The 24,877-nt window shown below is 38.1% G+C and overlaps 1 protein-coding gene across 2 annotated transcripts in view; it reads left to right on the top strand.

Moving 5' to 3' along the window:
- The window catches only part of Dnajc12 (DnaJ heat shock protein family (Hsp40) member C12), a 55,190-nt gene that overhangs the window by 8,981 nt on the left and 21,332 nt on the right, over positions 1–24,877 (top strand). For both annotated transcript variants that reach the window (XM_076834691.1, XM_076834690.1), the window contains one exon: positions 6,063–6,141. In XM_076834691.1, coding sequence (XP_076690806.1) covers positions 6,063–6,141 — 79 coding nt within the window. The remainder of the gene's footprint in view (positions 1–6,062; positions 6,142–24,877) is intronic.

Raw genomic sequence — 24,877 nt, 5'->3', positions numbered from 1 at the left:
CACGAACATGGGAAATTTATGTCTGATTCATTCTACTATTCTTTCCTATTGGTAAGGTTAATTTTTTTCTTCTCCATTTATTCAATTTATTTAATGGGTTGTTATTATATTTTAAGGGCAATAACCCAAATGACTAACATTATTTATTTTGTGGTTCAAATTGTTTCTATGGTTCATGTTTTAATTAATTTCCATTTGATTGGAATGTATAAGAGGGTCTTTCATTTGTTTCAGGGATATTGCTAACATCTGGAGTTTTGTGAGTAAAATTCAGTTTCAAAATGAGTGAATTGAAATAATACTAATTAACTCACTTATTAAAACGAGTCCTCCATTCTATAGCACATTCTGTAGCAAACGGATTTCCATCACTAGAATCAGTTCATCCTTTTAAGAAAGCTTTTCTACTATAATGATGTTACTTAAAGAACATCTGTCAGTCTATAATCAGGTAATCATTGAACACTTTTTTATTTAATTTTTCTGTTCTAATTAGTTATACATGACAGTAGAATGCATATTGACACATTGCATACAAATAGAGCATAACGTCTCATTCCTCTGGCTGTACATGGAGCTGAGTCACACCAGTAGTGTAATCATACATGTACATGTATATAGGGTAATAATGTCTGTCTCATTCTACCATCCTTCCCATTCTCGCTGCCCCACCCTTCCTCTCACTCTCTTCTGCACAATCCAAAGTTCCTTCATTCTTTCTTACCAATTGAACACTTTTTATTGGGCTGGTACTAGAAGTGATAGCAAAGGGGTGGTGGTAGGTGGGAAATAACTTAGAACAAAATAAAACTAAAAAATGAGATACGGTGCCAGAGTGTAAAGAAGTTGTCAATCTAGTTGAGGAACTAAAGCTAATGCACAGGAAAAAAAATTATGAACAATTAAGGACTGAGCTGTGTGATACCATCCATAAGCACAACAAGAATTAAATAAAGATTTCAGAGAAGAGCTGGGGCCAAAATAGTCCTAGAAGGCCATAATTTAGGTGCACAGAGAGACAAAAGGCACTAGAGAAATTTGGATTCATCAAGTAGGAATCAAATTAGTCTCCATTGCATACTAGAGTATTTCCTTGGATAAACCAAAACATTTTGATAACAGGATGTGGAAATAAGCTTCTAAGTTTAGAAATTTAAGTTCTAAAGTTGATATATGCTCACTAAGGATATGTGGAGTACAAAAAAATCACAAAGAAAACGTTAACCTAAATGTTTAACATTTTGGAGTAAGATTTATGCATGTTAACTCTGGGTAAACTGATATAGTAGGATAGTTTGTTTTGGACACTCTTTATTTATCTCCTGGCCTCCACACCCCATGTGCCTAGTGCCAAATACAGTCCACAGACAGCTGAAGCACTGTACATTGTTATGTCTATGCATGTATGCAAATACATGCATATTTGTATTTATATGAGTATTTTTATATGTGTTTTGATTTCTGGATCTGCTACTTACTAGCTTTGTGACCTTGGGAAAATTATTTTATCTATGTATTTTAGTCAGTTTTTTCACTTCTGCGACTAAAGGATCTGACCAATTTTAGGGAAGAGATAGCTTATTTGAGGGCTCACAGTTTCAAGGGTTTTAGTTCATAGGCAGCTGACTGCATTCCTTAGGGCTCAGGTGAGGCAGCACATCGTGGCAGGAGGGGGTGGCAGAGGGAACAGGCTCACATGGTGATCAGAGAGCAGAGAGAGAGGTCTTCACTTGCCAGATAAAATATATACCCCATGGCCATGCCCCAAATTAGCTACTCCAGCCACACCCCACCTTCCTCCAGTTACCACTCAGTTAATCTCATCAGGGGTTAATTCACTTATTAGGTTAAGGCTGTAACCCAATCATTTCTCTTTCAAACCTTCTTGCATTGTCTCACAAATGAGCTTTTGGGGGACACCACATCGACACCATAACACTATGTCTGTTTCTGAATCTGAAAAATGGGAATAATAATAGTATTCACTTCATATAGTTGTGAGAATTAAATGAAACACTATATGTAAAGTGTTTAGAACAATGCTTAGCACATAGTAAATTTCAATAAATCTTAGTATAATTGTTTTATATACATATATAATAATCTTATTAAATATAACTTTTCTGGATTTGTACTGCACATAATGCCTGTAGCTTCCATTTTTTGGAAACATATATTTTATTTACTTATTAATTTTATGTGGTGCTGAGGATTGAACCCAGTGCCTCACATGTGCTAGTCAAGTGCTTGACCACTGAACTACAACCTCAGCCTGTAGCTTCCATTTTCTTATAAAATCATACAATTTTTTTCAAGTTGTTAAAACTCTACTACTACAAGATATATATATATATATATATATATATATATATATATATATATATATATTTTTTTTTTTTTTTTTGCAGTGCTGGGAATTGAGTTGAGCTTTACCATTGAGCTACATTCCCAGTTATTTATTTGTTTATTTTTAAATTTGAGACAGGGTCTTTCTAAATTGTTTGAGATTGACCTTGAACTTGCACTGCTCATGCCTTAACCTCCTGAGTTGTTAGGATTAAGGCATGTGTCACTACATCTGGCCCCCAAGATGATATTTTTATGTCTGCAAAGTATTCCAGAGCCTATAGTTAGGTTACAATTAATTTTTAACAAATATCCTATTATCAGACATATAGGTTGTTTAAAATTATATTTTATTTCTTGAACCTTCTTGTAAATTCTTTTCCACTTCTGATAATCTCTTTAGATGAATTCCTAGAGTTAGAATTGTTGGATCAAAGAATAGGAATAAACTAAAGGCTTTCCACATATGTATGTGTGTGTGTGTGTAGTATTATCCCAATTGCTTTCCAGAGAGTTTGTACCTACTATGTCCTCACCAGGACAGCAGGAGTGTTCATTTATTTGTACCTTCAGTAACAGTGGTCATTATCTCCCTTTATCGGCTTTGATTTATTTGATTACGAGTGAAGTTGAACATTTTTTCCTATGTTTACTGGCCAACAGAATAGGCAATTTTCCAGATCATTGGACGTTGGATCAGGAAAGCAGGAATCAGTGGACCTTGACATAGAGTGCATCAGCTGTCTGTAGCCTGCATTTGGCACTGGGCACATGAGGTGTGGAGGCCAGGAGATAAATAAAGGGTGTACAAAACAAACTATCCTACTATTCAGTTTACCCAGAGTTAGCCCTATAGAAGGTCTGTGGTTAAAATAATGAAGTAATTAAAGATATAGGCTGTTTTTTTAAAAAAATATTTTATTAGTTGTTGATGGACTTTTATTTATTTATATGTGGTGCTGAGAATGGAACTCAGTGCCTCACACATACTAGGCAATTTAATTAAGTACAGACCCATGGGCTGTACTTAATTAAAAAAAAAGTTGACAAAATCCAGAAAAGATAAAGAAAAAAAAAATAACAGTTACACATGTTAGTATTGCTGAGAATTTACCATTTGCTTCTACTGATTCATACTAGAATGTTTTCTAATGGGTTATGAATTAAAAAAATAAAACAACAGCCACAAAAACCAAACTTTCTACTTTTGATGGGTGTCATTTTATCTATTTATGTTATTTAAAAACTTCAAGAGGGCTGGGGCTATAGCTCACTGGCAGAGTGCTTGCCTAGCATGCATGAGGCACTGGGTTCGATCCTCAGCACCACATAAAAATTAACAAATAAAATAAAGACATTCTGTCTGTCTACAACTACAAAAATATCTAAAAAACCCCTCCAAAATATGTACATAAATATGTGTAAAATGTATATTTTGAAGAATATAATCTATAGTCTTGGGGGGAAGAGGGGTATAAGAACTTTTACTTTCTATTCTGTATTGACAGAAATTTTTTCAGAGAGAATTTTTATTTATAAATTACTTAGTAATTTAAACATGCTTACTACTATGCTCTTTAGAATCCTTTCTTTTTCTTCCCTTCCTTTCCCTTCCCATTCCTTCCTCAATCCTTCCCCTCCCTCCCTGCCTGCCTGCCTACTTTCTTTCCTTGTGCTGATTGAACCCAGAGGCTTGCACATGTTAAGTTTGTAATCTACCACTGAACTACATCCCTACCCAGAATATTTAATATTTTAAAATTTAAAAATAAACCTAATTTTCAATTTTATTTTTTTATATAAACAGGTTATGGTTTCTGATGGTTAAAGGGAGCACGTAAAAAGAAGAAACTCACAATTAATTAAAGTTCTTAACAGGAAGACTAATCCTTTTCTGCTATTCCAAGGGGTTCTCAGTAGAAGCTTAACAAGGAAAAGAACAAGATTAGTCAGGGCTTTCTACATATGTCTATCTAATAGAGTGTGACTTTGACTGTACAAGTAAAGGTATATTTTATAAAAATTGATTAAGGATGACATAGAGCTGATTAGAAAGAATGTGTTTCTCCTTTGAATCTTATGACAATTTTGAGCTGAGTTGCTCATGAATTTATTTCTTAAGAGGTTAATTTGATTAATAGTGGCTAATAAATATTGAACCAAATCATAGTTTCCTAAGCCTGAAGATTTCAGGCATATAAAATGATGTTTTAAATGATAGGATTTAAAGTCCAAATGCTTTGTTAACAAAATAACTCAGTTTTTTTCCTCTTTCTTTCTTTCTTTCTTTCTTTTTTTTTTTTTTTGTACTAGGGATTGAACTCAGGGGCACTCGATCACTTATTCCCCCCCCCCATTTTTTGTGTATTTTTTTTATTTAGAGACAGATTTTACTGAGTTGCTTAGAGCCTTGCTAAGTTGCTAAGGGTGGCTTTGAACTCTTGATCCTCCTGCCTCAGCCTCCTCAGCTGCTGGGATTACAGGCATATGTCACTGTGCCTGGCTAATAACTCAGTTGTAAAAGAAATTAGACTTTAGACAAGTTACTTAATCACTGATATTTAATAATGGTATTTTATTAAGTTCTTAATGATCAGGTTTTATGTTATATACTCAAAAGTATACAAAAGTCATATACTTTTATATTATCAATCTGATGTAAAGAGAAGGAGACCTAGATACATGGAAGTTGTATAACTTGCCTAAAATCTCTTATTAGAACTGGGATTTAAAACAAAGCAATCAGATTCCAGAGCTGCATAACTACTGTTGTCTCCTGCTGCTGTTATTGCAGTTATGATTAATAAATGCAAGTCTTAATAATTCACAATAGGGATTAGACAGAAAAGTAAAATAGAATCAAATCATGGAGGACCCTCATTTTAGCTTGGGCTAGAATTTTTATTTTCCCAATCATTAACCAATCTGCTAATTGGCAACAAAATTATCAGTTTTAGATTATGTCCTTTTTCTTTCTGTTGTGAAATTCTCTTTTTCTTGGAAGTGGGTTGCTGGGGATTGAACCCCATGACATTGCAAATTGTGAAATTCTTTGTAAAAAGGAAAAGGGGTGGGTTGGGGATGTAACTTAGTGATAAAAACTTTGCCTAGCAAGTACAAGGCCCTGAGTTTGATACCTAGCATGGCAGAAAAAAAAAAAAAAATGGTGGCAATTATATCTTCTTCAAAGAAACTTAACTGACTACTTTGGACATTTAAATATATTGAGTTCATAAGTGTTTTGGGCCATCATTTAAAAACAGAATCAAGTTAAATTTCTGCTACCACAATATATAATAATACGTATTTCTATTTGAATGGGAGATTTTATTGATGTTCTCCGAATTTTGTTATTGAAGAAATTATTTCTTATACTTAAAAAAAGTCAAATTAGAAATGTAAGGATCAAAATAAAAAGTTGAGCCAGGCAGAGTGGGCTTGGCAGTGCACATTTATAACACCAGCTACTTGGGAGGCTGGGGCAGGAGGATTGCAAGCTCAAGGAGTTACAAAACCCTGTCTTGAAGTAAAGTTTTAAAAAGGGATGGATCATAGTTGCTTAGTTGCTTGCCTAGCATGCACAAGTCTCTGGGTTCAATCCCCAGTACTGTAAGTAAATAAGTACAAATAGTTGGCTGTTTGAGGACTGATGCCCATGGCTTCCTTCATGCCATGTAAATTGTTCTGCTTATTTTTACCACTGATTTTTGTTTTAGGTTGAACAAATCCTGGCAGAATTTAAGGTCAGGGCTCTCGAATGTCACCCCGACAAGCATCCTGAAAACTCCAAAGCTGGTAAGTATTCACTAACAGCTGTTTCTGAAGAAAATTAATAGCATAATAACTTAATTTTCTTTTATCTATTATGCTCAAAGTTATTCTTTTGTTCAATGCCAAAGGTTGTTTTTGCTGTGGAATGGTAGGAAGGAGAGGACTGTGAAAGATCTTTCCTAATAGCAGTTGCTTAACATCCATTCTTCTTTCTGCTATGATGTACTGCTTTGTAGTTTAATAATTGTCCAGTTCATGCTGTATTTCACCAGGTAAGGAGTGTTAACAGGACTTGAGCATGTTTGTCACCAGGTGGTTGTCTTGACAAGAACCCTTTGTGCTTTCTTCATTTGGGGGGACCTGAATATGTTCATATATTCTTTTTTTAATTTTTCCCTTTATTGCCAGCATGTTAATATCATTTAAATATACTATTATAGATTGAAAAAATACAACAAACCAATGATCCTTCTATATAGCCTGTCTCCTTACTGCTTCCCTATCTTTCTTCTTCTCTTCAGAGCCAAACTTTTAATTTTGATCTTTGCATTTCTAGTATTACTTTTTAACTGTAAGAAATAATTTTTTCAATGATAAAATTCAGAGAACAGCAATAAAAGCTCCTATTCAACAGTAATATGGACTTTGAGAGCTTGTTTGGAGGTTCTAGCAGGGGAACGCAGCTACTCGTATATCCTTGACCAAAGAAGAGTCTTTCCCTATTGGGGAAGGTCATCTTCTTCGATCGAATGCTCAGTGGTAATATGGATTATTAATTTCCCATTTACCCCACTCTGATTTTCTCCCTGTCTTTCTCAGAAATGGATCAGGGTCTTCCTATTTGCCAAATTTAAGTTATTTTTAGTTTGTATCTTTTCTGAGCCTGGATCAGAACTTGACACTGTTGACCATACCTTTTTTCTTCTCCTTTCTTTTAAGGGCCTGGGTACTGAACATGGCACCCTGGGCATGCTAGGCAAGCACTCTGCCTCTAACCTACGTCCCCAGCCTATACTTCCTTCCTGAAACACTCTTTTCCCTCAACTACCAGGATGACACGTACTTGTAGTTTTCTTCCAGTTTTTTGGGCTGATTTTTCCTGTTTCTTTTATGATTCCTTCTCTGCTCAGCTTACTCCTGACTTGAGCGTTGTCATGGCTCCCAAATTTGTCCTTAACCCTGTTCTTGCTCCTCTCTTCAGACTGTAGTGATTTCTTGGAAATTTCAATTTCAAAGTTATCTTGTCAAAATCTGAACTCATTATTCTCCTCTTATTCCCTCAGAATTCTTGCTTATTTTTCTGTTTCTTCATCTCAATGAATGAAACCACCATCCATTCATTTGGCCAAGCAGAAATGACATCTTTTGGGCTGGGAGTGTGGTAGAATGGATTTGATTCCCAGTACCTGAAACAAAGCAAAACAATAACAACAACAAAAAACCCTCGTCTCCTTCTTTTCCTTCACATCCATATATGGTTGATTACCAAATGCTGTTGATTTCTCTTTCATGTCTCTCTCCCTGTGTCCTCCTCCCTTCATCCTCATGCCATTACCATTTGATATGGGGACAAGCCACTCTCATTTCATGCCTGGATCCCTCTAGGCATTCCTTTAACTACTTCATTCTGCAGATAGTGATTTTTCTCTTCAACTATGGAAAAATAATGGATTTAATATGTGCAAAAAGGAATGGAGTATAACAGATGCCCATGTATGTACCACCCAGCTTAAAACTTTATCATTGCACTTGATGTCTCTGTGTATTCCTACTCTGATTTTTTTTTAGAGAGAGAGAGAGAGAGAGAGAGAGAGAGAGAGAGAGAGAGAAAAGAGAATTTCAATATTTATTTTTCAGTTTTCGGCGGACACAACATCTTTGTTTGTATGTGGTGCTGAGGATCGAACCCGGGCCGCACGCATGCCAGGCGAACGCGCTACCGCTTGAGCCACATCCCCTGCCCCCCTACTCTGATTTTTATTTTTAATTTGTTCAATTTTAAAGTTAAAATTTTTTTTTTTTTTTTTTTTTTTTTGTGTGTGTGTGTTTTATGGGGTTCAAACCAAGGGCCTTGCACCATAGTCATATATTTAGATCTTAAATTTGATGATTATGTTTGCTATATGTTCATATGTGTGTGTGTGTGTGTGTAATTTTTCTATAATAAAAATATATGCTAAGACCTGTCTGTAACTCCAAGTTGCATAAACCCCAAATCTTCTTTATTTAGCAAAATATTTCCTTGACTTAAAACTGTTTATTTTCTCTAGAAATCATTGTTCCCTTTGTTTGGTTTATATAAACAGGTAATTTCTTACATATGAAAGAATATATTAAATATTTAACCATTTTACTCATGTGATTTTCCCTTTTTATTAAGGTACAACTAGTTTAAGATAACATGAGCAAACAGAAGTGTAAATTGGATAAATTTATAAATATGTATAAACAATTTAACTGTAGTTCAGTGAAAGATGTAGAACGTTTTTAGCACCCTTAGAAATCATTTTTCATGTCCTGTTCAGAGTTCGCACCTCTCCCATATTTTAATCTCTTATCACCATTGATTAGCTTTGCCTAGTTTTGTCTGTCATATAAATGAAATCATACGGCATGTACTCTTTTTTGGTGTGGCTCTTTTTGCTAACCCATATTTCATATATAGCATGTCTTTTTCTGGGCCTTTAGGAACAAGCCCCTTCATGCCATGCACCCCATTTCTCTATCCTCTTTTTCTCTCCACCACCATGCCTAGAGCTCTGTTTCAGCCATTCGTAACTACATTGGATTCTTAATATGCCCTATTATTTCTACTCTTCAGATCACCATGCCTGCTGGCTTCTCCCTGGAACATCCACAAGGCCTGTACCCTCCCCTGCCCCAGAGTTGCTTGATTAGGTCATGCTCTTGTGTTAGGTCTCAGCTTAGCCATCACTTCCTCTGGAAAGTCCTGTGTGCCCTGGCTACCTGGAGCACCCCATATGTTTGCTTATTAGTTATTCTGAAAGCTCAGTGAGGCAGACCCCCTGCTTGTCTCCTTCACAGTGGTATATCCTCTACCTAGCATAGTTCCTGCAGCAGAGGGCACCTACTCAGCATAATTTCTTGACTGAGTGAATGAATGAATGAATGCATGAACACTTCTCTAGGAGACATTAACTATCCCTTTGAACTGGAGTTAATGTTAAGATGTTCTGGCATGAAATCACAAAAACTTGATAAACATTTTAAAACAACCACTACTCCAGGTTATTTTTTAACTGGGTTCTTTTCCAGTGAAGCATGACTCTTGAGTTGTTTTTCTGTGCCTGACAAACAATATGTGACAAATCACTGTTCAATATCACTGTTTCTAGTTGCCATAGTGACGGGGATTTTCATGTATGGGCTGCCTGAGGCTTCTTGTTCAAAAACACTGAACTGTGTAAATATTGTTTAAAATGAAAAGGTACACAGACATCAATATCTTCTCTTGTTGGGCCTACAGATGATGTATGATTCAATCTTTGAGATTGTTTTTTAAACCTGTTTAAGCATTCTTTTTTTTTTTTTTCAATTTGGATTAATACAACTCTCTGAAAATTAAAGTGATTCTTTGCAAACTTGGAGAAAGAATAAGGTTGCTGATAAAAAAATATTTTAAAATGTTAAAAAAATTCACCCAGATAATGAATTTTAGCTTGACAGAAATTTGTCTGTTGCTAACTGCTATCTTTTAATATCTCAGTGTTTTCCTACAGTGTTATCCTTTTTATTGCTTTCTCCCCTGTTACAGCTTGGATGTTGAATGTTACCCAAAGGCCCATATGTTAAAGGCTTGGTCTCTAGTGTTGTGCTATTGGGAGCTGACGGAACCTTTAGAGGTGGGGCCTAGTGGGAGAACTTTAGGTCATTGAAAACACGTTCCTGAATGTGGGACCCTGACCCCTTCATTTTCTTTTTGTATCTTGGCCATGAGGCAAGTGGATTTGATCCACTGTGTATTCCCACCTTGATATGCTGTTTTGCCATAGGTCCAAAGTAATGGGGTCAATTGATCATGAGTTCTAACCTTCAAAACTGTGAATTGAGGGGCTGGGATTGTGGCTCAGTGGTAGTGTGCTTGCCTCCCATGTGAAAGGCCCTGGGTTCGATCCTCAGCACCACATAAAAATAAATAAATAAATAAATAAATAAAGGTATTGCGTCCAACTACAACTAAAAAATAAATATTAAAAAAACTGAGTTGAAATAAGCATTTTTTTGTTTATATGTTATAAATAATGTTGAAAGGGAAAGTCTATTCCTATTCGGTCTCTCAGAGAACCATTATTAACAATAGAAATATTTTTTCATAGATTTTTTTCAAAGTAATTCTGACAACATATTATTATTTCTCATGTAATTATAAATAGAATACAGTTAAAATGTGATTATAGTAATGCAAATTCTTTCATGAAATATGTATTGAAAAGAATCTCTATATTTTCAAAGTAGGCCCACTAGTTAAATCAGAATGTCTATCAAAGGGTTCCAGCATTATTTGCCACACTAAACTCATAAAATGAAATCTCACTTCCCAGAACTGGCAAATGTTTATATTATGTCATTCATTCAATTAGCTGATACATTCAAGGACAAATATAAACCCAAAGTCATTTTTATTAAATGTAGTAAAGAGGATGGGACATGAAAAAGGCCACATAACAGAAAAGATAAGGTCCCTTTTGTTTTCTGCTTATTCACTGTTGCTGAGGGATTGACATCAGAATAATTTTAAGTGGACTTCTTTTGTTCTGGGATATCTGGTAAGTGAGGCTGACGGTAATGTACAAAGACAAAGTGACTCACAGTTAAAAATGTAAATGTTTACAACTACTGCACTAGTAGTAGCTGGCATGTGTATCCTTGGTGATAATTTAATAGACTTTTTATTCCTGTTGGAAAAAGTGACATCAGATTCATACATGGGAACATTTACATTTCCATTAGCAACAGGAAGGATTGCTCACTGAGGATGCTTTTTATTAGTTTGTTTTCCTATAGTTTTCAATTGCCCCCATCTTTAGGGTATTTCCTTTAATCTATTAATTGCTGATGCCTCCAGGGGTAATATTAACTATTCTGATAAAATGGTTAGTGCTTGGAAACAGCCTGTGCTGACCAGCTTCTGAGCAGCATCCTGGAGGCGTCCTTCTGTGTCAGGCTATAGCTTAGGATGATAGCAGACACTTGGAGTAGTTTGTCAGCATGGTGGGGGCTTAGGAAAACAGTTTTTTTTTTTTTTTTACTAACTAGAGTACAGAAATAGATCAGAGTTTTCACAATTGATGTGGAGGTGTTGTAGGCATTAACTCTATATTTGCCCCAATATTTTTCTGGTTCAGAGGATCTTGGCTACTTTTCATGAGGGATTTTTAAGCACTTTCAAAATAACTTTAATTGTATGATACTATTAAAATATTCCTAATTCATGAAATATTTTGAAAATTTATGTTATTTCTTTGGTGCTTGGAGCTCAGATAATAGCATTGTAAGACCATTTTCATATGCATGCTGAAGATAGGAAGCACGTGTTCATTTGTTCATTCAGCTGATCCTTTCTGAGCACCTACTATACTGCTCTAGTAGAAGGGATGCAACAGAGAACAAAACAGACAAGTCTTTGCCTTAATGAAGTTTATATTATGGTAGAAAAGAGAAATCATAAGCAAATAATATTGGGAGTAAGTGTGAAGAAAAGTGTAGACCAGGGGAGAAAAAGGAGTGTGGTGCTGAACAGTTTTTTCTCTGTTTCTACTTTTTTTTTTTTTTTAATGGATGCATTTTAAAAAAATATTTATTTTTTAGTTGAAGTTGGACACAATACTTTTATTTTATTTATTTGTTTTTATGTGATGCTGAGGATCAAACTCAAGGCCTCACATGTGCTAGGTGAGCATTCTACTGCTGAGCCACAACCCCAGCCCCCATGGATGTGTTATAACTATACATAATTCATTGTGACATATTTGTATATGAACACAATATAACAATATAATTTGGTCAAAATCATTCCTCAGTATTTTCCCTTTCTCTACCCTCTTCTCTCCCTGTGGTCCCTTTCTCTCGACTTTACTGATCTCCCTTTGATTTTCATGAGACCCCCCCTCCCTGACCCTTCTTTTGCTCTCTATCTTCCCCATGTAAGAAAAGACATACAACTTTCTGAGTTTGGCTTATTTCACTTACCATAATGCTCTTGAGTTCTAACTATTTTCCCACAAATGATGTAGTTTTATTTTTCTTTATGGCTGAACAAAACTCCATTGTGTATATATGCTACATTTTCTTTATTCATTCATCCATTGATGGACACCTAGGCTGGTTCTATAATTTAGTTCTTGTGAATTGAGCTGCTATAAATATGGGTATGCATGTATCACTATAGTATGCTGACTTTATTTAATTCTTTAGGATAAATACCAAGGAATGGTATAGCTGGGTCAAATGGTGGTTCCATTTCTAGTCTTTTGAGGAACCTCCATACTGATTTTCATAATGTTTGAATTAATTTATAATCCCCCAAAATTGTTTAAAAAATGTTCCTTTTTTCCATCTTCTCCAGCATTTATTATTGTTAATGTTCTTGGTGGCTGCCATTCTAAGAAGAATGAGATGAAATCTCAATGTAGTTTTGATTTGCATTTCCCTAATTGCAAAAGAAGTTGAACTTTTTGTGGGGTACCGGGGATTGAACTCAGAGGCACTCAACACTGAGTCGAGTACCACTGAGTCACATCGTCAGCACTATTTTGTATTTTAATTAGAGACAGGGTCTCACTGAGTTGCTTAGCACCTTGCTTTTGCTGAGGCTGGCCTTGAACTTGTGATCCTTCTGCCTCAGCTTCCTGAGCTGCTGGGCTTACAGGTGTGAGCCACCACACATGGAGATGAAGTTGAACTTTTAAAAAATACTTTTTTGCCATTGTATTTCTTCTTTTGAGAAGTATCTGTTTGGGTTCATTTATCCATTTATTAATTAGGAGGTTTTTTTTTTTTTTTTTGAGAGAGAGAGAGAGAGAGAGAGAATTTTTTTTTTTAATATTTATTTTTCAGTTTTCGGCGGACACAACATCTTTGTTTGTATGTGGTGCTGAGGATCGAACCGGGCCGCACGCTCGCCAGGCGAGCGGGCTACCGCTTGAGCCACATCCCTAGCCCCGAGGGGTTTTTTTGGTGGTAAATTTTTTGAGTTATTTATATATTCCAGATATTAATCCTCTCTCAGTAGAGTAGGTAGCAAAATTTTCTTGCAATCTGTAGGTTATCTCTTCATATCTTCATATTCTTTTTTCTTTTCTTTTCTTTTCTTTTTTTTTTTTTTTGATACCAGGGATTGAACTCAGAGGCACTTGACCAGTCCTATTTTTGTATTTTATTTACAGACAGAGTCTCACTGAGTTGCTTAGCATCTCAGTGCTGGCTTTGAACTTGTGATGCTCCTATCTCAGCCTCCGGAGCTGCTGGGATTACAGGCGTGCACCACCATGCCCCACTTCCTGCATATTCTTAATTGTTTCCTTTGCTGTGCAGAAGCTTTTTAATTTGATGCCATCCCATTTGTCAATTCTTAGTATTTTTTCTGAGCTTTAGTAGTCCCATTGAGGAAGCCATTGCATGAAACTGTATGTTGGAGTGTTGTCTGCATATTTCCTTCTAAGAGATGCAAAATTTCTGGTTTAATTCCTAGGTCTTTCACCCATTTTGAGTTGACTTTTGTGCAAGATGAGGGGTAGGGATCTAATCTTATTCTTCCACATATACAAAACCAGTTTCCCCATGGTGCTAGGGATAGAGTGCAGGTGCTTACGCATGCTAACATACGCCCTACCACTAAATTACATCTCCAGCTCCACAGTCTCGGTATTATTTTTTTTTTTTTTATTTTTTATTTTTTTTTTTACAAGGCATTAACAATTTTAATTAAGACAAAGATCATTGTTATTCAGTAAAGCCAAGAACAGGGATGTGAGACAAAAAAACTCTCAGACCTGTACATACATATACATTTCCTTGTGAATAGCAAAAACAAAAAAACAACAAAAAAGGAAGACATGGGACTATGTAATGACATTTATAGCAAATAATGAATTCTGCAAAGAAAACAGTCCACAGAGATACAGCATGACTCTCATCAAATCTATTCCATTGTTATCCCAGTCAACATAAAGCTATGGGAGATATCTCCATTATAGATGTGCTTCTGCTTCCTGATAAACAGAAAATTAAAATCATAGTCTTTCCATTTTAAAGATTAACAATAACAATAGCAATAACAAAAATATCTAAGAATCCCATCTCAACCACATTTTATATAATATCAATCATTTTATATAATATCATCTGTTCATAGCCATCACGTGCTTTTAGGAACAATAATAAATAAGAAACTACAAATAATATTTTGAATTTATTATATTCTTGTGTTTCAGACATTCTAGTAGGTGTTTGCAGGCGTATGTATCTCAATACTTTTTCTTTTTTTTTTTTTTTTTTTAATTGATTTTTATTGTAGGTTGTTCAAAACATTACATAGTTTTTGATATATCATAATTCACACTTTGATTCAAGTGGGATATGAACTCCCATTTTTACCCCATATACAGATTGCAGAATCACATCAGTTGCACATTGATTTACATATTGCCATTCTGGAGTCTGTTGTATTCTGCTGCCTTTCCCATCCTCCGCTATCCCCCCTCCCCCCTCCCCTCCCCTCTTCTTTCTCTACCCCCTCTACTGTAATTCATTTCTCCCCCTTATATTTTCCCTCCTTTCCCCTCACTTCCTCTTGTATGTAATTTTGTATACCCCTGAGGGTCTCCTTCCATTTACATGCAATTTCCCTTCTCTCTCCCTTTCCCTCCCACCTCTCATCCCTGTTTAATGTTAATCTTCTTCTCATGCTCTTCTTCCCTACTCTGTTCTTAGTAACTCTCCTTATATCAAAGAAGACATTTGGCATTTGTTTTTAAGGGATTGGCTAGCTTCACTTAGCATAATCTGCTCTAATGCCATCCATTTCCCTCCAAATTCTATGATTTTGTCATTTCTTAATGCAGAGTAATACTCCATTGTGTATAAATGCCACATTTTTTTTATCCATTCGTCTATTGAAGGGCATCTAGGTTGGTTCCACAGTCTTGCTATTGTGAATTGTGCTGCTATGAACATGGATGTAGCAGTGTCCCTATAGTGTGCTCTTTTTAGGTCTTTAGGGAATAGACCGAGTAGTGGAATAGCTGGATCAAATGGTGGTTCCATTCCGAGCTTTCCAAGAAATCTCCATACTGCTTTCCAAATTGGCCGCACCAATTTGCAGTCCCACCAGCAATGTACAAGAGTACCCTTTTCTCCACATCCTCGCCAGCACTTGTTGCTGTTTGACTTCCTAATGGCTGCCAATCTTACTGGAGTGAGATGGTATCTTAGGGTGGTTTTGATTTGCATTTCTCTGACTGCTAGAGATGGTGAGCATTTTTTCATATACTTGTTGATTGATTGTATGTCCTCCTCTGAGAAATTTCTGTTCAGGTCCTTGGCCCATTTGTTGATTGGGTTATTCGTTATCTCATTGTCTAATTTTTTTAGTTCTTTGTATATTCTGGATATTAGGGCTCTGTCTGAAGTGTGAGGAGTAAAGATTTGTTCCCAGGACGTAGGCTCCCTATTCACCTCTCTTATTGTTTCTTTTGCTGAGAAAAAACTTTTTAGTTTTAGTAAGTCCCATTTGTTGATTCTAGTTATTAACTGTTGTGCTATGGGTGTCCTATTGAGGAATTTGGAGCCCGACCCCACAGTATGTAGATCATAGCCAACTTTTTCTTCTATCAGACGCCATGTCTCTGATTTGATATTAAGTTCCTTGATCCACTTTGAGTTAACTTTTGTGCATGGCGAGAGAAAGGGATTCAGTTTCATTTTGTTGCATATGGATTTCCAGTTTTCCCAACACCATTTGTTGAAGATGCTATCCTTCTTCCATTTCATGCTTTTAGCCCCTTTATCAAATATAAGATAGTTGTAGTTTTGTGGATTGGTTTCTGTGTCCTCTATTCTGTACCATTGGTCCACCTGCCTGTTTTGGTACCAGTACCATGCTGTTTTTGTTACTATTGCTCTGTAGTATAGTTTGAAGTCTGGTATAGCTATACCGCCTGATTCACATTTCCTGCTTAGAATTGTTTTTGCTATTCTGGGTCTTTTATTTTTCCATATGAATTTCATGATTGCTTTCTCTATTTCTACAAGAAATGCCGTTGGGATTTTGATTGGCATTGCATTAAACCTATAGAGAACTTTTGGTAATATCGCCATTTTGATGATGTTACTTCTACCTATCCATGAACAGGGTATATTTTTCCATCTTCTAAGATCTTCTTCTATTTCTCTCTTTAGGGTTCTGTAGTTTTCATTGTATAAGTCTTTCACCTCTTTTGTTAGGTTGATTCCCAAGTATTTTATTTTCTTTGAGGATATTGTGAATGGGGTGGTTGTCCTCATTTCCATTTCAGAGGATTTGTTGTTGATATACAGGAATGCCTTTGATTTATGCGTGTTGATCTTATAGCCTGCCACTTTGCTGAATTCATTTATTAGCTCTAATAGTTTCTTTGTAGACCCTTTTGGGTCTGCTAGGTATAGAATCATGTCATCTGCAAATAGTGATAATTTGAGTTCTTCTTTTCCTATTTTTATGCCTTTAATTTCTTTCGTCTGTCTAATTGCTCTGGCCAGTGATTCGAGAACTATGTTGAACAGAAGTGGTGAGAGAGGGCATCCCTGTCTTGTTCCAGATTTTAGAGGGAACGCCTTCAGTTTTTCTCCATTCAGAATGATGCTAGCCTGAGGCTTAGCATAGATTGCTTTTACAATGTTGAGGTATGTTCCTGTTATCCCTAGTTTTTCTAGAGTTTTGAACATAAAGGGATGCTGTACTTTGTCGAATGCTTTTTCCGCATCTATCGAGATGACCATATGGTTCTTATTTTTAAGCCTGTTGATGTGGTGAATAACATTTATTGATTTCCGTATATTGAACCAACCTTGCATCCCAGGGATAAATCCTACCTGATCATGGTGCACAATTTTTTTGATATGTTTTTGTATCCGGTTCGCCAGAAGTTTATTGAGGATTTTTGCATCTAGGTTCATTAGAGATATTGGTCTGTAGTTTTCTTTCTTTGAAGTGTCTTTGTCTGGTTTAGGAATCAGGGTGATGTTGGCCTCATAGAATGAATTTGGAAGTTCTCCCTCTTTTTCTATTTCCTTAAATAGCTTGAAAAGTATTGGTGTTAATTCCTCTTTAAAGGTTTTGAAAAACTCTGCTGTATACCCATCCGGTCCTGGGCTTTTCTTAGTTGGTAGTCTTTTGATGGTATCTTCTATTTCCTCAATTGATATTGGTCTGTTTAGGTTGTCAATATCCTCCTGGCTCAATCTGGGCAAATCATATGACTTAAGAAATTTATCGATGCCTTCACTATCTTCTATTTTATTGGAGTATAAGGATTCAAAATAATTTCTGATAATCTTCTGTATTTCTGAAGTGTCTGTTGTGATATTGCCTTTTTCATCCCGTATGCTGGTAATTTGAGTTCTCTCTCTTCTTCTCTTTGTTAGCGTGGCTAAGGGTCTGTCGATTTTATTTATTTTTTCAAAGAACCAACTTTTAGTTTTGTCAATTTTTTCAATTGTTTCTTTTGTTTCGATTTCATTAATTTCAGCTCTGATTTTAATTATTTCTTGTCTTCTACTTCTTTTGCTGTTGTTTTGCTCTTCTTTTTCTAGGATTTTGAGTTGAAGTATTAGATCATTTATTTGTTGGTTTTTTCTTTTTTTAAGGAATGAACTCCAAGCAATAAATTTTCCTCTTAGAACTGCTTTCAATGTGTCCCATAGATTCCGATATGTTGTGTCTGTGTTTTCATTTATCTCTAAGAATTTTTTAATTTCCTCCTTGATGTCTTCTATAACCCATTGATCATTCAGTAACCTATTGTTCATTCTCCAAGTGATGCATGATTTTTCCTTACTTCTTTTATTGTTGATTTTCAATTTCATTCCATTATGATCAGATAATATGCATGGTATTATCTCTACTCCTTTATATTGTCTAATAGTTGCCCTGTGACATAATATATGATCTATTTTTGAGAAGGATCCATGTGCTGCTGAGAAAAAAGTGTAACTGCTTGATGTTGGGTGGTATATTCTATATATGTCAATTAAGTCTAGGTTATTAATTGTGTTATTGAGCTCTATAGTTTCCTTATTCAACTTTTGTTTGGAAGATCTGTCCAGTGGTGAGAGAGGTGTGTTGAAGTCTCCCATGATTATTGTATGGTGGTCTATTAGACTCTTGAACTTGAGAAGAGTTTGTTTGATGAACATAGCTGCACCATTGTTTGGGGCATATATATTTATGATTGTTATGTCTTGTTGGTGTATGGTTCCCTTGAGAAGTATGTAGTGTCCCTCTTCATCCCTTTTGATTAACTTTGGCTTGAAATCTATTTTATTTGAAATGAGTATGGACACTCCTGCTTGTTTGCGAAGTCCATATGAGTGATATGATTTTTCCCAACCTTTCACCTTCAGTCTATGTATGTCTTTTCCTTTCAGATGTGTCTCCTGAAGGCAGCATATTGTTGGGTCTTGTTTAGTGATCCATTCTGCTAGCCTGTGTCTCTTAATTGGTGAGTTTAAGCCATTAACATTTAGAGTTATTATTGAGATATGGTTTGTTCTTCCAGCCATATTTGTTTATTTATGTTACTAAACATGGTTTGTTTTCCTCTTTGATTATTCCCCCCCACCTTTACTGTACTACCTCCCGCTGTTGGTTTTCATTGATATTTTCCATTTCCTCTTCCTGTAATATTTTGCCGAGGATGTTTTGAAGAGCTGGTTTTCTAGCTGCAAATTCTTTTAACTTTTGTTTATCATGAAAGGTTTTAATTTCATCTTCCATCCTGAAGCTTAATTTCGCGGGATACACAATTCTTGGTTGGAACCCCTTTTCTTTCAACGTTTGAAATATGTTATTCCAGGATCTTCTAGCTTTCAGAGTCTGTGTTGAAAGATCAGCTGTTATCCTGATTGGTTTACCCCTAAATGTAATCTGCTTCCTTTCTCTTGTAGCTTTTAAAATTCTCTCCTTATTCTGTATGTTGGGCATCTTCATTATAATGTGTCTAGGTGTGGCTCTCTTATGATTTTGCACATTCGGCGTCCTGTAGGCTTCTAGGATTTGGGATTCTGTCTCATTCTTCAAGTCTGGGAAGTTTTCTCGTATTATTTCGTTGAATAGATTGGTCATTCCTTTGGTTTGGACCTCAATACCTTCCTGTATCCCCATGACCCTTAAGTTGGGTCTCTTTATATTATCCCATATTTCTTGAATGTTCTGCTCATGGTTTCTTAACAGCTTTGCTGAGCTGTCTATGTTCTTCTCCAGTTGAAATACTTTGTCTTCATTGTCTGATGTTCTATCTTCTAAGTGTTCTACTCTGCTGGTAGTATTCTCAATTGAGTTTTTAAGTTGGTTTATTGTTTCCTGCATTTCCAGGATTTCTGTTTGTTTGTTTTTTATAACCTCTATCTCCCTGTATAATTGATCTTTTGCTTCTTGGATTTGTTTGTGTAATTTATTGTCGAAGTGGTCGAAGTGGTCTTTCATTGTCTGATTTTGCTGTCTAATGTCTTCTTTGAGACTCCAGATCATCTGAAGCATGTATATCCTGAATTCTTTATCTGACATTCCATCTGCTGCAGATATTACCTCTTCTAAAGTTGAGTTGACCTGCATTGCTTGTGGTCCTTTCTTTCCTTGTCTTTTCATACTGATCGCGTTTCTTTCTTCTGGTAGCCACGCCCCCGTATCTGGTGCAAGAGACCTCAGTCGTCAGCACTGGTGGGTGCTGTAGCTGGGAGACCCGCGCCGCGCGGCTCCCGCCGGCTCCTGCGTCAGCGCCGCCTCAGCTCCCGCCGGTTCCCGTGCCGCTGCCACGGTTCCCGCCAGCTCCGTCCGGCTCCCTCGCCGCTCCTGCTAATTTAGAGTCCGCTGGGAAGGAATCTCTTTGGCCGATCTTTGGTGACTTCCCCTCTCTGCTATGGCGGGCCCCTGGCTCCTTGCAGGAGTGACCGAAGGGAGAGGTGGAACTGGCTTGTCTCTGGTCTGATATAATCTCTGGTTTTAGATCCCAGTTCGCTAATTCATAGAGGCTTGGTTAGATTTCCTTCCCATCCTCTCAAGGTGGGGAGCCCTTTCCTGGGTGGGCAGGGCCGTTAGCAGAGCCGGAAGGGCACGTGCCTTCTGTCGGGCCAGGCGGGGACCCTTCTGGCTGCGCTGGGCCGCCGGGGGCTCCCTCAGCGCCAGGCAGATGGCGCCCGCGTGGCTAAGAGCCGGGTGGGGTAACCCTTCGCAGAGCGGGCGGGCCGCCAGGAGTGCCGGGATGGTGGGAGCTGTCTGCCGGCCGGGCAGGGACCCTTCTCGACGAGTAGGGCCGCTGGGGGCGCTTGTAAAGCCGGGCGGCTGCCGCCGCGTGTCTAAGACCCAGGCGGGCGGGGTGGCTGTTTGCAGGGCAAGAGCGGGACCGGCAGGGTAGCCGGGATGGCGGAAACTGTCTGTTGGCCGGGCAGGGACCCTTCTCGCCGAGCAGGGTCGCCGGGGGCGCTTGTAAAGCCGGGCGGCTGCAGCCTCGTGGCTAAGAACCAAGCGGGCGGGGTGGCTGTTTGCAGAACAAGAGCGGAATGGCGGGAGCTGTCTGCCGGCTGGGCGGGGACCCTTCTCGCCGAGCAGGGTCGCCGGGGGCGCTTGTAAAGCCGGGCGGCTGCAGCCTCGTGGCTAAGAACCAAGCGGGCGGGGTGGCTGTTTGCAGAACAAGAGCGGAATGGCGAGAGCTGTCTGCCGGCAGGGCGGGGACCCTTCTCGCCAAGCAGGGTCGCCGGGGGCGCTTGTAAAGCCGGGTGGCTGCCGCCGCGTGTCTAAGACCCAGGCAGGCGGGGTGGCTGTTTGCAGGGCAAGAGCGGGACCAGCAGGGTAGCCGGGATGGCGGAAACTGTCTGTTGGCCGGGCAGGGACCCTTCTCGCCGAGCAGGGTCGCCGGGGGCGCTTGTAAAGCCGGGCGGCTGCAGCCTCGTGGCTAAGAACCAAGCGGGCGGGGTGGCTGCTTGCCGAACAAGAGCGGAATGGCGGGAGCTGTCTGCCGGCAGGGCGGGGACCCTTCTCGCCGAGCAGGGTCGCCGGGGGCGCTTGTAAAGCCGGGCGGCTGCAGCCTTGTGGCTAAGAACCAAGCGGGCGGGGTGGCTGCTTGCAGAACAAGAGCGGAATGGCGGGAGCTGTCTGCCGGCAGGGCGGGGACCCTTCTCGCCGAGCAGGGCCGCCGGGGGTGCTTGTAAAGCCGGGTGGCTGCAGCGGCGTGGCTAAGAACCAGCCGGGTGGGGTGGCTTTTCGCCGAGCGAAAGCAGGGCCGCCAGGGTAGCCGGGATGGCGGGCGCTGTCTGCTGGCTGGGCGGGGACCCTTCTGCCGCGCTGCTCTGGGCCGCCTGCCGCTTGCAGAAGCGGCGGGTGGCCGCGGGATTGGACTCTGAGCCCGCGCTGCCAGTCAAGTTTCACTTGTCTGGGGCAAACTGTCACGTCTAATAAACTTACTAATTCTCGGCAGGTCTCCTTTCAACGGAATTTTGCTAGAAGATCCTCAGTAGGTAGAATGTAGCTGTTTTAATTGGTGTTTCTGATCCCGTTAATGTGGAGATATTGAAAGTGCAGCTTCCTCGCCGGCCGCCATGTTGGATCCCCCTCGGTATTATTAATGAATGATGGGATTGAAGAAGAATTTGGGGATCAGAGGACAAAAAATATTCCAGGAAAATGGAAGGAGCAGAAAGGTGGTCAAGTGTGGCCTGGAGCACAGGCTAGAAGCCTGGCAGGCTTGGGTTTGAACCATGGCTCCATTGTTTGAAACTTTGGGACTTGGAACAAGTTACCTTAATTTCCTGTAGCCTTAGATTCTGTAAGATGGGGATAATAATAATAATATCCACCTCATAAAGTTTTTTTTTAAAGGAAAACTGTGACCATGCCAGGCCCAGCACAGGGTCTCACACAGAGTAGGAGCTTATAAATGATAATTGTGGTCATGACAATACTTTCTATTTATAATATTATGTTTGGCCCTTTTGCAAATTGTCTTGTATGGTTTCAGGTAGTTTTAGAATAATTTCATTTAAAAAAATTTCATACAGTAAAATTGACTTTTTGGCACACAGTTTTAACATCTGTATAGAATCATGTAATCAGCATCATAATCAAGATACAAAACTTTCATCACCTCTACAGATAGTTTTTAATTATTATTTTTATTGGTGTATATAATTGAATACAATGAGATTCATGCTGCTGTATTTGTCTCTGCACATAACATAATTTGATCAGTCATATTTCGCAGTGTCTTCCCTTCTCCTCCCTTCCTCCCTACCCTTAATCTGTTTGCTCTACTTTACTTATCTCCTTTCTGTTTATTATTATTTTAATCAGTACATTATAATAATATATGTAAGTGGGATTTATTGTGGTATATTCATACATAGACTCAGCATAATTTGGTAGATTTCATTCTCCAGTAATTCCCCATGCCCTCCCCTTTTCCCTCCTTCTCAATCCTAGGTCTCCCTTCTATTTTTGTGAGATCCTTTGTGTGTATATATATGTGTGTGTGTGTGTGTGTGTGTGTGTGTGTGTGTGTATTTTAAGCAACACAAATAATTGTACACAACAGATATAATTCACATACTATAAATTCACCTTTTAAGGTACACTTCAGTGGTTTTTAGCATATTCAGTGTTATGCAACCATTGCTACTGTCTAATTTCAGAACATTTCATCACAAGAGGAAACCTCATACTTGGAGGGAAGCAATCACTTCCCATTCCGAGTAGCTACTAATCCACTTAATTTTGAATATTTCATATAAATAAGAATCATACAATATGTAGTCTTTTGTGACTGGTTTCCTATATTTATTTATCCATGTTGTAGCACATATCAATTATTTCAGTTCTTTTTTTTAATTGATGAATGATAATTCCTTAATATTATTTATGTAGATATACCACTTTTTGTGTGTGTGTGTGTGGGGGGGGGCTGGGGATTGAACCCTTGGCCTTGTGCATGTGAGGCAAGCACTCTACCAACTGAGCTATAGTCCCAGACCAGATACACCACATTTTGCTTATCGATTTGTCAGTTAATAGACATTTGGGTTGTTTCACTTTTTGGCCATTATGAATAATGCTGCTATCATATACCAGTATATGCATGGATGTATGCTTTAACTTCTCACCATATATACCTAGGATTTAAATTGTTGGGTCATATGGTGACTCTGCTTAACATTTTGAGGTATTAAGAAGTTGCTATACCATTTTGAATTCCAGTCTGCCATGTATGAGGGTTCCTACTTCTTTATATTCTATCCACCAGTTGTTACCATCATTCTATTTTAGCCATCCTGATAGGTGTAAAGTGCTATTCTACTGTGGTTTTTATTTCTATCTTTTTTTTTTAAGAGAGAGTGAGAGAGAGAGAGAGAGAGAGAGAGAGAGAGAGAGAGAGAGAATTTTTTTAAAATTTATTTTTTAGTATTTGGCAGACACAACATCTTTGTTTGTATGTGGTGCTGAGGATTGAACCCAGGCCGCACGCATGCCAGGCGAGCGCGCTACTGCTTGAGCCACATCCCCAGCCCTATTTCTATCTTCTTGAAGACTATTGATGCTGAGTGTCTTTTCATATGTTTATTGGCTATTTGTGTATCTTATTTGAAGAAATGTCTAAACCTTTTACCCATTTTGTGATTGAGTCATCTTATTAATGAGTTGTAAGAGTTCTTTACAAATTTTAGATATAAGTACCATATAAGATCTATGATTTGCTAATTTTTTTTCCCCATTCTATGGGTTGTCTTTTCACTTTATTGATGATACTCTTTTTCTTTGTGCTGGGATTGAACCTGGGTTATTTTTTTTCTTTTTTCTTTTTATTATTTTTATTTTATTATTAGTTGTTCAAAACATTACAAAGCTCTTGACATTTCATATTCCATACATTTGATTCAAGTGGATTGTGAACTCCCATTTTTACCCCGTATACAGATTGCAGAATCACGTCGGTTACACAGCCATGTTTTTACATACTGCCATACTAGTGTATGTTGTATTCTGCTGCCCTTTCTATCCTCTACTATCCCCCCTCTCCTCCCCTCCCATCTTCTCTCTCTATCCCATCTATTGGAATTCATTTCTCTCTCTTGTTTTTTCTCCCTTTCCCCTCACTTCCTCTTATATGTAATTTTGTATAACAATGAGTATATCCTTCCATTTCCATGCAATTTCCCTTCTCTCTCCCTTTCCCTCCTACCTCTCTCGTCCCTGTTTAATGGTAATGTTCTTCTCATGCTCTTCCTCCCTGTTCTGTTCTTAATTGCCCTCCTTATATCAAAGAAGACATTTGGCATTTGTTTTTTAGGGATTGGCTAGCTTCACTTAGCATAATCTGCTCTAATGCCATCCATTTCCCTGTAAATGCCATGATTTTGTCATTTTTTAATGCTGAGTAATACTCCATTGTGTATAAATGCCACATTTTTTTTTATCCATTCATCTATTGAAGGGCATCTAGGTTGGTTCCACAGTCTAGCTGTTGTGAATTGTGCTGCTATGAACATCGATGTTAGC

This window comes from Callospermophilus lateralis, chromosome 15, assembly GCF_048772815.1.
Source record: "Callospermophilus lateralis isolate mCalLat2 chromosome 15, mCalLat2.hap1, whole genome shotgun sequence".
Taxonomy (NCBI): domain Eukaryota; kingdom Metazoa; phylum Chordata; class Mammalia; order Rodentia; family Sciuridae; genus Callospermophilus; species Callospermophilus lateralis.
Note: the sequence above shows the minus strand (reverse complement) of the source record. Positions and strands in the feature narration are given on the sequence as shown.